Source organism: Lepidochelys kempii, chromosome 9, assembly GCF_965140285.1.
Source record: "Lepidochelys kempii isolate rLepKem1 chromosome 9, rLepKem1.hap1, whole genome shotgun sequence".
Taxonomy (NCBI): Eukaryota; Metazoa; Chordata; order Testudines; family Cheloniidae; genus Lepidochelys; species Lepidochelys kempii.
Window position 1 is genome coordinate 81,056,315 of NC_136388.1, and position 16,591 is coordinate 81,072,905.

A 16,591-nucleotide genomic window follows, 5' to 3' on the forward strand; every position below is an offset into this window, starting at 1 on the left:
TCATATTTGTTTATAGGTAGATTTACTTACAGGTTCTCAGGAATGCAATTTTTTTTTGAGGCACTGGAAAGGAAAATGTGTTTATTTGAAAACAACTTTCTGTTAGAATGTTTTTATCATGAGAACGTTTCTGTTGAGTTTGGGATTTACAGAATGTTTGTACATTCACTAAATGCTGGGCATTATTTGAGTTGATAAGTAAAGTGGGACAATTTTTTTTTCTATTTCTTCTTTTGTCAAAAAATGCACTTTGGAGGGCCTTTGGTAAATAGTTTGGGTTTGGAAATTTATTTATTTTTTTGAAAGAGTCAAAATGTTTCACTTTGACCATTTTAAAACATTTTATGTCACCTTTTCAAAATTTAAAATGTGGCCAATTTAAAAAGAAAAACAGAAAAAGATGAAAAACACCAGAAACAGCCAAATTTGGGGGGGAGGGAGGGAAGAAAAGTGTTTTGAGTCAATTCAAAATGTTTTGGTCGATTCTTTTAGTTCGTCAATTTGATGAAAAAATGTTTTTCAATTCAAATAGATCCAGGTTTGTTTTGTTTTATTTTATTTTATTGGTTGTCCTACTGTATGAAATATATAGACCAAAGGTGTGAACATAACCCAGTCAGTGTCCAACATTAATTAGTGTGACACAAGGTCCAGGCTTTGGTATATAGAGACCTCAGCCTGCTTAGTGCTGTGGCAAACACGCTATTAAATATCCTTTTATCCTGTTAAAGATACAGACAAGGGAAAACAGTTAAAGCATTTGAGATGTTAAAGTATTAAGTAAGGCTTTAATTTTAACAACATCCCCTGTTCCCTTTACTTGAGAGAGTTTTAGAAGGAATGAAAAACCTTGTTGGACAGTCTCTTAGATGGTATCAAAGATGGTAATAACTGGCCTATTGGGGGAAAGAGAAGAAGCTAGCTGAGATGGATTGGAGCTGTTGATTTTGCTGCTGTTGTTAAAGTCCAATCCTGTTTCATCTCAGGTGGTGTTTGGGGTCAGATGGAGTGGGTAGGTGTGCAGTGTCATCGCATTTCTCTCTCTTTAGATTGGTCTGGTTAGGACGTCCCTGAGGATTAGGGAAATGAAGGATCGGGGTCTCAGGAAATGGGAGTTAAGGGGTGGCCACCATGACGGTGAACCTTGCTGTAGTAGCCTCCATCTTTCTTTCTTTTCATCTGGTTTTCTATATTCTCCCTCCAAATCTCTTTCTTTAAGGACCCACAGTGGGAGTGGTGGCTGGAATAGCCCACTGCATCATTATTTTGTCCACCAATTATGGTTCGTTAATTTCCGATTCCACATCTTTTGTTTTTGTTTTTCTTTAACCTAGCATGATTTCAACATAGTCCTTGAATTATATCAGCATGGCCTTTTTTATTTGGCATAATTTAGTTTCTCTATCTGGTTCTTTTGCCCCTGTTCATAACATTCATTATGGAAATCAACTTGACTTAGTTTTTATTGACATTTGTTCTACGTTATTGTAACATTTTATGAACTTTTATAGACTTTTTACAATTAATTGCACAACTAAGGTAAATTTGTAGGTCTCTAAACCAAAAAAATTCATTATTCACTCAGCTCTAGTTAATAGTGCCTTTTACCCAGTTTCTACTTTACGGCAAATGTGACAAATGGAGGGTTTTTATTAACAACTAGATTTGTATACTTGCAAATGCTCTGAGGTTTTCCTCAGACATAAGAATTAGCTAGCAGCCAGATATACTTTTTATTTTGGGAGATCACTGCATACTATGTTGACTTGGCGATGAAAGGGAAGTTTACTGTTTTGAAAACATAGCAACCCTTATTTGTTGTTTTTTTGCAAGCAATACAACTTTAGAATGTTCACTGGCCAATCCAAACCCTTTGAGAATGTTCACCAGCCAATCCAAACTCACCCTCATTCCACAAACACTTTTCAGAAATTCTGTTCATCCCAGGAATTGGGTATGGACCATCGTGCAATTCCCACAACAGAATCTCTTGATGTTAAGGTAGGGCACTCTGGCTGAGGAAGGCTTCTTCTGAGAAACATAAAGATCAGCGGAAACTGCAATTGGAATGAAAATCAGTATTCATTCAGACCTCATATACTATAATGTTTATGTAAACCTCAATGTCCCATCAAGGTTTAGACTTAATTGAAGTTCAGATACATTCCGATTTCTGAACCAGACATACTTTGCCCTTTTCAAATCAGTCTTCTGTGGTGAAAGCAAACAGCTTATTCCTCGTCAAAAGATTTATTCCTTTCACAGCAGATCCCAAATGGTGTTATATGAGACACAGGAGATTTAATGGTATATGCCTGACACAGGTATCTGTTTAAAGTGGGTTGATTCTATGTATGGGTTTGTTTTGGTTCAATGACCTTTACAGTGTTAATTAGACCCCATCTTCTTCATTTAATTAAATTATTATTATTTTATGTTTGGGATCAAAATTGACCTGACATAAAGTTATCTATTTATTAAGGGAATTCAGCCCTGTACTGCAGCCACTTTGAGCCAGCTATGCTGGTGCAAAAAAATGGCTTCAAAGTGGCTTTAAGATCCTGCAGGGAATACCCTGGTGCAGGAGGCCTTCCTGCGAGATGCAGGGCTGGCCACAGTGACTCAAGCTGGAGCCACTGACATAGTGGATGTTCCAGAGGCAGGAGGAAGTGTGGCTGGGGAGCATTCCTAGCTATTTACCCTACAACCACATAAAGCCCATATTGGCTATGGCAATCTCAGTGCAATGTAGGGCAGCCCTAATCCTTGCCCTAACCAGCTGTACTGTTCCCCTTCCGCTGGCAGCCTCAGGATAGGGAAGGCATATGCTGTTCCCTTCGGTCCCTATGCTGGGCTCTGCACTGGTGCAGGGATGAATTTAGATCTATCCATTGTAACTGGAACCTTTGCAGTTAATAATCAGCACCTTGAATATCATTTGCATCTGGAGTGGCATCCCATTCAGAGCATGGGGCACAGGTAGAAAATGCTCCCTTCTAGCTTTCTCTTCTCAGAAGGAGAGTAACAGCTTTCTGCACTACCTGCAGATTTAAAGTGACCTTCTAGATCAGATCCATGCAGTGTGCACGGCAAGAGTCTAGCCTAGAGGGAATGCAGGCATGGATGACGAGGGTGGGGCCCACATCCAAGAGGACAAGCTGTGTTGAAAGCTAAAAGTTGCTATCCTATTTTTCTTCTCCAATATTCCTCTCTATAATTTCCCATTGTTACCATGCCTATTTTTATTAATTGGGCTCCTGATACTTTTACTAATAAATGTATTGCCATTCCCTCTTCTTCCTCACAGCTATGGGTGAACCAAGAAGACGGAGTAGAGGAAGGAACCAGCGAAGTACAGAATGGCCATTTGGATCCAAGCGCCGACTGCCTCTGTCTCAGCAGAACCCTTCAGAACCGAGACCAGATGAGAGCCAATGTAATCAATGAAATCATGAGCACAGAGCGCCACTATATCAAACACCTCAAGGACATTTGTGAGGTACGTGGGGGCTGTGGGGAGTCTTCAGTTGCTAGAACAAAGAAGAATAGTGTGTGACCAGGATCCAGATATCTAGACTGTAAGTGGGTGGTGGGGAAAGAGAGAGAGAGAATCTCCAGGCTTCATCAAGAGACTTGAGTCTTGTTTTTAAGTGCAAGGAAAGGTCATTAAGGGACAGGATTGGCCAAGCCACCGTGTGAAGCATCACATCAGCCTTTAGAGCAATACGCTACTTCCAGTCATCAACAAAAAGAAAATGAGGGCCAGCCACACTGTTCTATTCTTTCACCCAGGTTTGGGGCCTGACCACAAAATGCTTATTCCTAACCATCACCAATGATTCAAAGACCTGGAAAAATCACAGGAAATTCCTACATTAAACAATTGTTTTAGGTTATTGTACAGTTTGTTGTTGTTGTCATTTTTTATGATTGAATTTATTTTATTTGGTACCCGTAAAAGAAGAGATTTTACGAACTGTGGCTGGGAACTGCCATAGACAAGGGCTTTGAAATTCACCCACCCTCCCACAAATATCTTTGCCAGTCTGCCACATTCCTGTGCCTTCAGCACGACCCTGCTGTTTCAGTCACGGGCTCCCCACACATTTCTGCCAATGCAACACAATCCCCAACTGCTATCCCAGTCCTAGGCTCCCCACAAAGCTCTGCCACTGCACCCTAATCCTGACTCAAAGCCCCCACTGCTACTCCAGTGCTGCATGCTCACACCGCTCTGTATAAGCACACTCTAGGCCAGCCTCACCCTCTTGTACCTTTTGTGAATTTACTTTCATCCTGACTTGGATCATCGCTTTCTGTTCTTGTCCTTAGCCTCTCTCCCCACTCCCACGCCAGACGGATAGATATCTGTACCAAGTCATCATGTGTTTGTAGTTGTGTACAAAACTAGAGTGAGGGCTCCAAAGTCTTTTCACCTGCTGACCTAAGCCTGGTTGAACCTGGCTTTCCACAATCAAAAATTCAGTCCTGCACTAATCCACTATTCCATCTAGCCTTATCTACTGGAAGGGGATGGCTCATATCCAAATAACCAGGCTTACAATACTTAGGATGCCTGAAACCAAAGGCTGGATACTGAGAAGGTTCTGCTCCTTCTGAGGTAGATTGAGTTCCAAGCACTTTAATGTGTAGAAATCATTCAGCTGAAACCTTCAAAACCAAGATCCTGTTGCTCTCCATAGACATTAAAGATCCTGTGACAGTTTTTTTGTAAAAGTAGGTGGATTGTCACTTTCATTGATCATACCTACCTCTCCTCCCACAGCTATCCAGCTTGCAATGCAATGCCTTTCTCTCTCCAGGGATGGCTGTGTGTGTGTGTGTGATATCTATGAGTAAGGACTGAAATGAGAACAGATTTAGCTGAAAATTGAGTTCAAATTAATTAAAAGTGGGACTATTAAGAAAATGTTCTGACTTTTTTTCATACCCATCCTACTAACAAACGGCCAGATTTTTATCCTTCAGACATTCCGTAGAATTAAAACTCAGTGCCAGCTACCTTTGAATGTACATGTGAAGAAATTAGGGGGTGTAATTAAAGAAAGATTAGTATCAGTTGCTTTTGCCTATCTTTCCTATTATGTTCACAACTTTCCTTTATTCAAAATGGCTGCCATTTCCTCTAATTTACAATGGGATTGAAACTCCCCAAGGGGATTGGAGTGACATGTGCCCTCACTACATTTTCTCACTGTGCGAATTAAATAAATGTAGTTGTTTAATTATATTATGTACAATCTAAAGGATCCCCCAGGTTGCTTGTTATCAAGGTTTGAAGTCTGGACCTTGAGATCCTCTGCTTAACCTTCATTAAGCTACAGTAACTGTTATCTTCAGTGTGGAGAACTACACACAAGTTATTAATCTCCTTCACTATATAGCACAACACCTTAATTACAGCCTCAGCAACATTAGTAAATATTCAGATTGACACATGTACACAGGTTAAGTGTGCAGTGTGTCGTGTTGTAACACATGAGGTTATAATTACAATTTTGTGTTATACTGTAAGAGAGGTTAATGTGTTGTGTGTACCATGCTTCCTTATAAGTCGGAGGCAGAAGTAAGTTCCTTGTGATGAAATGGAATCTGTTATTGTCAGAAGGAACATGCTGTGGTGAACATTAGAATGTGGTTAAGAGGTTGTCCCTCGGCATTTCCTTCTATTTAGAATTTGTGTTGAGGGGATTTAAGGGATGGAGGTTTATATATAGGGCCAGATCCTCAGGTGATGTAAATTGGTGTAGCTACATTGACTTCAGGGGAGCTCTGTTGAGGATCTAGCCCATAGTTTCTAAAGTGTATTGGGATCTGTCAGAATAAATGGTACTATAGAAGTATATTGTTACCATGAACTCTATGAAAATTAGAAATCAGATTCCTACCATAACACAGCTAGAAAGGAAATGGTTTTCCTGTGCTGCAAAAGTTGTTGAGATTTCAAAAAATGTCCTTGTCCCGCAATCAGGATGAAAAAGCAAAATCTCAAAAAATTTTACAAACTGAAAATCTGGGTTGTTTTTTTTTATAAAAAGTTGGAATCTAAACATTTCATCTCAGTAATTTTGAAACATTTCCTTTAGCTTTCAATCATTTTTATTTATTTTTAATTTTTACTATAATCAGCTTATATTTCAAAATGAAAAGTCATTTCAGACTGGAAAACCAGAATTTCTTATTTTGAATATGTTGAAATGCAAAGTTTTGACAACTTCAAAACCTTTTTTCAAAATGTTTTCTGGTCAAATTTGTCAGAACTGACCCTTTCCTGGGAAAAGTTTGGATTTTTAATCGGCATTTTCAGAGAAAAAAAGTTTTGGTGAAAAATTCCTGACCACCTCTACTCTCTAAGCCAGATGTATCCATTTTTCTAATGTTTTCAGACAAATATTGATTGCCTTTGAGTGAAAGGAATAGCCCCTTTCTTTTTACAGCTCATTCACTCTCTCTTCACCCATCCTCCTTCTTTCAGAGCTTCATCCTCCCCTTAGTCTTAAAGACCTATAGTCAAAGTCCTTTGCTTTGAATTCATGCCACTGATAGTTTAAAATTTAACAGTCCTGTGCCCAACCTCTGCAGAATCAATACTGAAAAGTCTCTAATGACTTTATCTCATTTGCGTAAACTGGTCCTGTTTCTGCTGATGAGGCAAAGCAGAAGGGAGATTTTTCATGCTTTTTCAATTTTGGAAGAATCTTGGGATTTCAATTTGGGGGCAAGTCAGTTTGATTCAATTATATTGTTTCAATGAAAGGTGTTTGACCTAAACAAGCAGCGAAGTATTGCAGCAGCTTTACTGTGTATCGTTTCTTTGCCTCCTCTGGCATTTTTCTGTTCAACAAAAGAAAATCTGAATTTACCACTTGCCAGCTATGTCACTGGGCTTTTCAGGGCCAGATTTTCAGCTGATGTATATAGGGATAGCTCCACTGACTTCAGTGGAGCTACATGGATTTACACAAGCTGAGGATCTGGCCCATTGTGTCAGGAGATGTGTATCTCCATGACTCTCGTCTTGCTGTGAATTATACCAAATAGAATTGTAGGATAAATCTTACCAGAAGGTGGAGTACCAATAAAGGGTTCAGATGCCTTTGTAAACTAGAGAAGACTGAAATGAGCATTCTCATTTGCAAATGTGATAGGTCATGCGTTGCAGGAGAGAAGCTCACCTTGCTCAAAGTAAGTGTGCAAATCAGAGCAATCGGTTTGCTCCGAGAAGGCTGGGAGACAGCTTAATCTCTCCAGGTTCTATCCAAATAAGTTGACCTGACTGCATGCTTTTGTGCTTAAGTGGAGTGTGACTAGACTTAGAGATAGCTAGGACAGCTTGATCTCCTGTCAGTGCTGCAGGGTGAACACAGAGGTGTTATCCTATGCTGCAGAGTGAATAGTCTTCTGATAACAAGCTGATGAGAGACAGAAGTGCTGCTGACATAGGCAAACTTTACAAATCCCCCTACTCTGATTTCTAGGATGTCAGGGAAAGCATTGCATTATTCTACATTGAGTCATATGGAAGAAGGAATCTGACAGGCTAATGAAAGTCAGGACTGAGTTTAGTATAGAGTATAGCTGCATGAGCCAGGTCTCGCTGCTAAGATGTAATCACATAACATCATCTAAAATCAAGGAAACATCTCAAGAAATGCAGTTGTACTAGATTGCTTCAGGTCTTGGGTGATTCAGGGCACTCGCCCTGCAGCTTCCAGTCTCAGAACACACCCAATGCCAATATGTTTTGGAGCTTCACAGGACTATTATTTATTAGATCCAAAAAAACAACATTAAAAGAACATTAAGATTGCAAAGTCCAGTGCTCAAGAGTTAGGAAATGCCAGTGTTAAAGCTGCCCATTGCCTCTTTAAACTGAGATTTTTCAAAGACTTATAACTTGGCCAAATTTGGGTGTATTTTCAGTGGAGCAGCAAAAGGCATATCCTTGCCATAAAGGTCACCCCTTTGCTACGTTGCAAGCCTTGCTCCACAGTACGGAGGCTCTAGAGCAGACTGTATGCGGAACTAGAGCAGTGGTTCTCCATGTATGTATCATTGTGTCCCACAATGTGTTATATGGGCTGCAGGTTGAGAACTACAGTGCCCTCCCTCCACTAAAACGCCTCACAGACCCCTATGATCAGTGCCCCCGTCCCAGAGACTGCTTTACAGAGCGAGGCAGGAGCAAAGCCCAGTGCACGGGGCCAGGCAGCCGGGACCCCGAGCCTCGCCCCGTGTGTGCTGGGACCGGATTTTTTTTAGCACACAGCTGGGCTGCAGCTGTGTGCTAATTGGGCTGCGGTTTGAGAACCACTGCACTAGAGCTTCGCAAAAGAACAACTGCAAGAATTTTTTAACTATGGGCAAAACAATGTATTTCCACCCTAGCCTCATTCTCAGAAATGGCTGAACCATTTTTCAGAACTTCATAAACAAATGTAGCTTAAGTTAGTCATCTTGCATAGAGAATTTCAGCCCAAACAGACTTTCGGAAAGTAATAAGCAACAACAAAAAATAGGGTCTTATAGTGGGGAAGTGTCAGACAACCTTAACATATGCTGCACTCTAGCCCCATCTAGAATAGAAGACCTTAGATGGACAAGGCATTTTGCAGACATATAAAAAGATATAGTCCCTACCCCAAAGAGTTCACAGTCTAAAGTTTTGATCCTGAGGTGTGCGGTACACCGACACCTCCCTTTGAGCTAAAAGGCAGAGATACAAAGAGGAGTCACACTGTGGAGAACCTTGAGCATGAACATGAGGAGTTTATACTTAATGCAGAATGACTCTGGGAAGCCAGCAAAGGCATTCAAACAGTGGAGTAACATGAACAAAGTAGTGGGCAAGGAAGGTGATTTTAGCTGCAGTATGTTGCAGGGATTGCAGATGGGAGAGTGAGAGGTAGGGAGGCCAGAGCTGAGGGTACTGAGATGGGTCCCGGCTGGGTGGTTGAAGAAGGCAGTGCCTTGGGGAAGAAACCTTAGAGCTACAGCCCTATATCAGGGCTAAAAAAAAAACTGGACTGTATACCCTGGAAGGGGGGACAGCCTGTGCGGCTCGACCGGAGGGCTGAGCTGCCAAAGACCAGCCGAGAGAACTAGCAGCCTGGGGGTGCTCGCAAGAGGCAGGTGCCACCCTGATGTAATAACAAAAAAGAAAAGCAAGTTCACACCTAACCGAGAGAAAGCCCCCCTCCCCCCTCGAAAGGAAGTGTTTGCAGGCACTATCAGAGAAAAGGGGGCATGCATGAGAGGCGTGTGCTGACCTTGTTACACTTGTACATGTCATTTTGTTCTGTATTGGAGCCGGCTCACACTGTATTTTACATGTCATTTTGCTATCGTAATGCTGGTTTTCTATGCTCTCTTTTGTGGAATTTGGCTACCTCTTGCTGGGTTTGGTGTGTATTATACTGTACCCCCTTGCACTGACAGTGTACATGTCACAGGAATGACTATGCTGATGGGGGGGAACAGGAGTCCAAATATGCAGTTCTTATGCACTTTGTATACAGTGCTCACTACAGTCGGGTATTTGAGTAAGTACTATGCAGTCATGACTGTCCAAGTTTCTTTTCACATCTCATAGCCTGAGCTTCGTTCCTGTGGTTACCATTGATGCATGTGCATACCAGAATGGCTCTCAGAAGAGCCCAATAGCTCATCAGAAGCTCTGGACCCTACGTTGGTGGCCTACAGGATGAAATATTTTGAGAACCAAGCAGTGGGGATGGTCCATGAGGGGAATGAACTGTCTCACTGCTAGGAAGAGGGGAACCCACAAGCGATCGCTTGTCTAGTATATTCTCAGTTTCATTTCCTTCTTCTGTTTTCTCTCTCCTTCTCTGTGGAAGAAAAGGAAGATGGGTCACATCCCATGCCTCTTTATATACCAACTCCAGGGCTTAGAAAACTTAGCACTTAACCTCCTGCAAATATTCTCCAACTTTGCTATTCCACAGGGACAACATCAAAAAATACTTTAAAAGGAGACAGTTTGTCAGCTATTTTTAGGTCTTCATTGAGCAAAGCGTTCTCCAACATCTGCTCATCAGTCAGCTATCCCCAGCCTGAGCAAACCTGATGGAATGAGTGGCAGAAAGGTGACATTGTTTTATGCAACAAAAGTAAATTTACTGGAAAAACTCTGCAGCCTTCTAGCTGGTGCTTGCTGTGTATTATATATAATCAGTGGTCTCTTTCAATTGGTTGCTCACGTTGGAAGCTAACCATCCAAATGTAGAAACCAAATACAAGAGAAGGCTCGGGAACTTTGTTTGAATGCTGCATTTATTTATTTATTTACATTCCCCAGGCTTTGATTGACATCTCTATGGAGATTTGCTGCTTTACTCTGAGTAGCATGTGGCTTAGGCAAGCGGTGACATAGCACGTGGAGTGTGGAAAATATTCAAGGCAGTGGTCACAGTGAATAGCCAACTAGCAATGGCTGAAACCCATTTGCGTGATTCACCCACTGAATGGTTTTATAAAAGAGGAATAATAATCCTTTCCTACTTCACAGGTGGTTTGCAAGAATCAGTTCATATTGCAGAGTGCTTTGAGATCCTCATGTGGGAGTGAAAATATTATAGCAAAAATTCCCATGATTTCTACCTGGCTTGTGTCATTTATTTGCTGTAAAGCTGCCATAGCTTAAAAATTGTTCGGCTGTGAATCAGGCTGCTCCACTTCTTCAGGTCATTTCATCCTTAGAATGAGAGGGGAAACCCAAGGAGATGAGTAATTGAGTTCCAAAGCAGGTCCCTGGAAGAGCTGAGACTCAGATTCATCAATTGTGTAATGTATTTCATGATCAAACCCTAGGCTAAGGGAGGAAGAGAGGATTGTCTCCAAAGGCAGCTATGGTCTGGTCTGATATGATGTTAGCTAAACTGGACATTTAGGAAGTTGGCCGTTAGCCAGGATGTCTCAAATCATATTTATAATTCCATCATCTTTTTAAAGTCGTCATTCCAGGAAACCACTTGGTGAACCTAACGTGCAGTTTATTATCCCTTTCTAATATTTATCATTGTTCAACATCAGCTGTGTGTCACCAGCTAGTGGTTCATCTGCATGACTCAGTTCCCAAATTCAGCTCTTCAGCTGAACCTTCCAGCACCTTTCTTTACTTTGCGGGATGAGGAAACAAGTATAAGGTTTCAACTTACAGGGCCTCAGTTATTATTGTTGTTTAAAATTAGGAAGCCTCAAGTGAGAGTGTGGCCCCACTGTGCCCAGCAACGTCTACAATTTAAATAGACAACACAAGCAAACAGTGTGAGGGAAAACAGATGCCGAGAGGCGAAGGGATTTGCCCAAGGTCACGCAGCAGGGCAGTAGCAGAGATAGCAATAGAACCCAGGTCTCCTTCCTCCCCAGGCAGTGTCCGCTGTGCTAGACTGTGCTCCTTCAACCGGTAAAGCTTAGATCTGAATACTCAGATAAATTGGTGGACTGGGAAGAAAAAAATTATCTGCAAGTAGGAAGGCAAATAAAGGGTTGTGTGTTCTAACCCTTTCCCATACTTACCTATCTTGTCTAGGACAGGGACTGTCTATTAATCTATGTTTGTACAGTGCCTAGCACAATGGGGCCTGTTCTCAGCTGGTCTCTAGGCACTACTGTAATACAAACAACAATTAATAGTAATAATAAGAGGCCGAGGGACAGGAAAAAAGGATGATCTGGTAGCTGCGGCACTAGACTGGGATTTAGGAGAACTGGGTTCAGTTTGCAGCTGTTCCACAGACTCACTTTGTGGCCTTGAGGAAGTCACTCAAACTCTCTCCACTCAGTGTCCCATCTGGGGGCAATACTTCTTCCTCTTTCTCCCATTCTTCATCTGTCTAGTTTATTTACAGTATAATTTCTCCAGGCCAGGGACTGTCTTTTACTCTGTTTGTACAATACCTAGCACAACGGGACCCCAGTCTCAGTTAGGAGTCTAGGCATTCCTAGAATACACATAATAAATAATACATTAAATAATAAAACATTATTTAATAATAAAACAATAGCCAAGAAAATGGGAGAAACGTCCCTGGCACAACCTCACTGACTTTAATGCACTAGCGTAACTGAGGAGAATCTGGGAGAATAAAAAGGAGAGGGAAAGAGAAAAGAAAATGATGCTATTTTCTTCCTCCAAGATGACATTTAACTATGGCTTTTATCTTCCATCACTGCTGTTCCCTCGTTAGGCAGCCAATAAACTGAAACCACCATCAAACCTTTATTTTTTTGTTTTGTTTTAACATTCAGTGTTCCCACACACTGACATTTTCAGAACCGCAAAACCTCCTGCCTTTGTTTCTCATACACAGGCAAATAAATAATGGTGGGATAAACCACACAGCATTCCAAGTCAGGGATGTCCCATGAGATTTGTAGAGGCCTTTGGCTAGCAGTAGGTCTCAGATACCTTGTGCTCAGTGCAGTAGCAATGGGAAGGATGGTTGCATCATGTGCTCATTCACTCTCTGTTATGAGACCAAGACCATAGAATCAGACATTAATGGAATATTCTGCAGCTTGAATGGCTGCTTCCGAGTGCCGATTACTGTGGCTGTGGAGGGGAATGAGGGTGGCCAGCCTATTGAAAGACAGACCGAGGCAGCTGTCGCAGTAGGATGGTGCGCCCTTGATCAAAGTATGAGAATGTGGCACCTTTTCTGGGGACAATGGTTGCAGCAAGAACCAAAACTAATGGATTTGTTTGCATGGCGGTAATTTTTAAAGGGACTGACAGGGACAGAAATGAGTAACCAAATCCCTTTACGGTATGAAGGACCAAACGTGAGGCTTGCTCCTCTCTGCAGCATTGATAGACCTAGGAAAGCGCCGAGCACTGGTGGCTAAGCTCCTTTCAGAAGTACTCCCTTTCCACAGAAGGTGCAGGCAGAGTGCTCAGGGAAGGCGGAGTAGATCTCTGTATTGCCCTCCCTATACCTGCTTTTGAGTGGATCAGCATGTACTCCACAGCAGCTTTTGACCAAGGCTAGCAAGCCTATCAGGATGGCAGGGCCCTGCCCATGTTCCAAAGAAGCAGCCTTGCCATAACCCCTAGGGGCCACAGAGCTTCAAGGGGCCATAGTCTGTCTTGTGCTTGGCTCTTCCATGGGTGCAGGGGACAGTAACTTTTTTTGTCCATTGCTGTTTCCAAGGCCCATCTGGCATTGTGAGTGTTTGGGTTATTTTACAAATTCCTCCTCTTTCTCCTTGCAGGGTTACTTAAAGCAGTGCCGGAAGAGGAGAGACATGTTCAGCGATGAACAGTTAAAGGTCATATTCGGCAACATCGAAGATATCTACAGGTTTCAGATGGGTTTTGTCCGGGACTTGGAGAAACAATATAACAATGAGGACCCCCACCTCAGTGAAATTGGACCTTGTTTCCTGGAACATGTAAGTTTTTGGAGGGAGTGAGAAGGCAGAAGCCATTTTACATGACTGGATCATCACTGTTCTGGATGGCAGGTTCCTCAGATTACAGATCAGAGGCTACCTTGACTATTGGTTTCTTGTTGCTAGATTTGGAAATGGGCAAACTTCACAAGTGATGCATAAGGTTATAGGACATAGGAAACACAGGAACAACAAGAGGGATAACAGTCAGTGAATCTGCTCAACGTCTTACATGTCTCGACCCAATTGCAAGGGGTACGAGGTATGAACAGGAAGATCTGGGAGTATTAGTACTAAGTAGCTAAATTATTATTTACTAGGCATCATTGAGACGTGGATAAATCTCATGACTGGAATATTGGTATAGAGGGGATAACTTGTTCAGGAAGGACAGGCAGGGAAAAAAGGGAGGAGGCATATATATTCTTGATGTGTAATACACTTGTTCTGAGGTCTAGAAGGAGGTGACAGGCAGACCAGTTGAAAGTCTCAGGGTGAAGATAAAAGGGGAAAAAAGCAGGGACAGCATCCTGGAAGGGGACGTAAGGAAGAAGAAGTAGATGAGCCATTTCTGGAGCAAATAACAGAAAAGCCAAACCACAAAAACTGGTAGTAATGGGGGGCTTTAACTATCCAGACATCTGTTTGAAAAGTAATATGGCAAAACACAATTTTTTCAGTAAGTTCTTGTAATGTATTGGGGACAATTTTTTGTTTCAGAAAGTGGAAATAAGCAAAGGCACAGCCATTTCAGACTTCAGGGAGGAATTGGTAGTGAATCTGAAGGTTGAAGGAAGTTTGGGTGAGAGTGATCATGAAATGATAGATTTAATGAGTCCAAGGAAAGGAAGGAGTGAAAGCAGCAGAATAAGGAAAATGAACTTCAAAAAAGCAGATTTTAACAAACTCCTATGGGAAGAAAATCTAAGGGACAAAGGTGTTGAGGAGAAATGGCAAAAATACGGTATTAATGGCACAATAGCAAACTATCCCAATGCATAGGAAAGACAGAAAGAACTGTAAGAGGCCAATATGGCTCCATCATGAGCTCTTTAATGACCTGAAAATAAAAAAGGAATCCTTCAAAAACTGGAAACATGGGAAAATTGCTAAGGATGAATACAAAAGAATAGTACAAGTGTGTAGGATCTGTTTCTGACTGTCACATCACTTATTTCCCCATCTATAAAATGGCTACTTACCTGACAAATGTGTTGCAAAGCTTGATTAGTTAATTTTGGTAAAGTGATTTGAGATCCACAGTTCCAAACGTATTACATAACTGCAAAGTATCATCAGTATCCCTCATATCAAAATGTTATCTAATCTAAATCAACCAATAGTGTTCCACAGAAGTGAAATAGGGCTCTATAGAAATTATTTCTATAACCTATAGAATTTAATAAACAGTGAGATCTTTTCCTTTGTCTTTTAAAATCACCCTGTGGTATAAGGGATAGAAACCTTTATTCAATATTACAGGATAGTTTAAAAATGTTGCAAAAAGTTTATCATCATCTATCTAATTCTAAAGGCCTTTTCCAGAAGAGGAGATTATTATTTATTTATTAATAATAATGTGGCTACCCTCCAAGATAAATTTTATGTCTGACACCTTTTAAATGATTTTTTTTTTAATCAAGAGTTTTGGCAGGGACAGAAACCTTCATGCTCCAGGGCATAAGCTGACCTCTGACTAATATAGGTTAGGAAGACTCTCCCTGTGGGCATGTTATCCTGGAATGGCCTTCTGCAGGGTTTCTTGCACCCTTCTGTGAAGCCACGGGTACTGGCCACAGTTGGAAATGGACTATACATCTGATCCTGTCTGGCATTTCCTACATACCTATGTTCGTCAGGTACAGGGGAGACCAAGATTTAACTGTATGGAAGCAATTTACAAATACGTGGCTCACCATATGGAAAGTTTTTTCAAAAAATGGTTCTAAAAATAAATGTCCATCTGTTCTCAGACCTATATTAAAGTCAAGAACCCGAGTTGTTTGATTGGTGGGTTTAAAACAAAACTCTCAACCCAAGAAACCTGGCATTTCTAATTGCATGCCAACTGAGCGGAACGGTTTGTTGCAATGTAAGCTGTCAGTGGATTGATTCACAAGAAAGGAAAACACATGTTTGGAGTCTTGGCTGTAGAAACACAGCACATGTGCAAGGAATGCAACCCCATCTGACTTTATAATCCCCCTCCCCCCTTTGTGACTGTGTTTCTCTGCCGGATGGAAGGCTGCTGGCCCACCAGGCCTCATGCTGCCTAATAGTGACAGCAAGGTAGCAGATAGCTTACTCATGCTAAAACACAGTAGCTGACAATATAGCGCTGGAGGCTTTAGCCCACCCCATCTCGCCTGTTACATAAGCTGTATATTGCGGGAGCTGATAAATTGGCCAGTGTTGTAAATATGTCAAGAAAATTACAGTTCTGCTTTTTTAAGCTTTCCTTTAGGGAGAATGAAGTGCTATATCGGAGCTTATGTAAGATCCAGGATGTGAATCCTTTTATGTGTAACATCATTACTTAGAGTTGTACCTGGGCTGAGCTACGTTTCACCTCAGCAACACTTCAGTTTCATTAGAGAATCTCATTGTAGACATTAATGAAATTTCAGTGGGACACCATTGAAACCACTCACAGCTTCTCCTAATTGCCACTGGCCTTTGCAGCCAAGAGCACCTTTCTTTTTTGATGGACAGTATTGTAATAAAAACATCCCTCTTTATATCTCTAACAGTGGTGCTGAGATACTACAGTGATGAGCATGTTAGAAATCTGCAGAGGGGCAAACAGACTGGAAAACTCATAGTATGAAGTCATGGGAGAGTTTCACTACGGGCTATATCCTCATGGTGGGGGACTAATCCCCTCCTGCAGACAGGTGGGAGAGCTTGTTGGTGGAGAACTGTGAGGCTCTTCTTGAAGGGTTTCCCCCAGGTTATTCTGATGGAGGGAAGCAAGGTGTTTGACTCCCCAGAACTCCCACATTCCTTGAGCCCCTCGAAGCACAGGGTCATCTGTCTGGAGTCTCTGTGCCTTCACAACGGTTCTGGAGCCATGTTTCCTGATTCCCAGGTTCTTGTTCTATCCAGGAAGCCTGTTGTGTTTAAGGAAGTAAAATTGGAGCAAAACAGGTAGTACAAA

At 41.7% G+C, this 16,591-nt stretch overlaps 1 protein-coding gene across 14 annotated transcripts in view; it reads left to right on the forward strand.

The window, feature by feature from the left end:
* ARHGEF9 (Cdc42 guanine nucleotide exchange factor 9) overlaps positions 1 to 16,591 on the forward strand; it is a 308,240-nt gene that overhangs the window by 235,868 nt on the left and 55,781 nt on the right. For all 14 annotated transcript variants that reach the window (XM_073361042.2, XM_073361041.2, XM_073361040.2 and 11 more), the window contains 2 exons: positions 3,308 to 3,499; positions 13,255 to 13,434. In XM_073361042.2, coding sequence (XP_073217143.1) covers positions 3,308 to 3,499; positions 13,255 to 13,434 — 372 coding nt within the window. The remainder of the gene's footprint in view (positions 1 to 3,307; positions 3,500 to 13,254; positions 13,435 to 16,591) is intronic.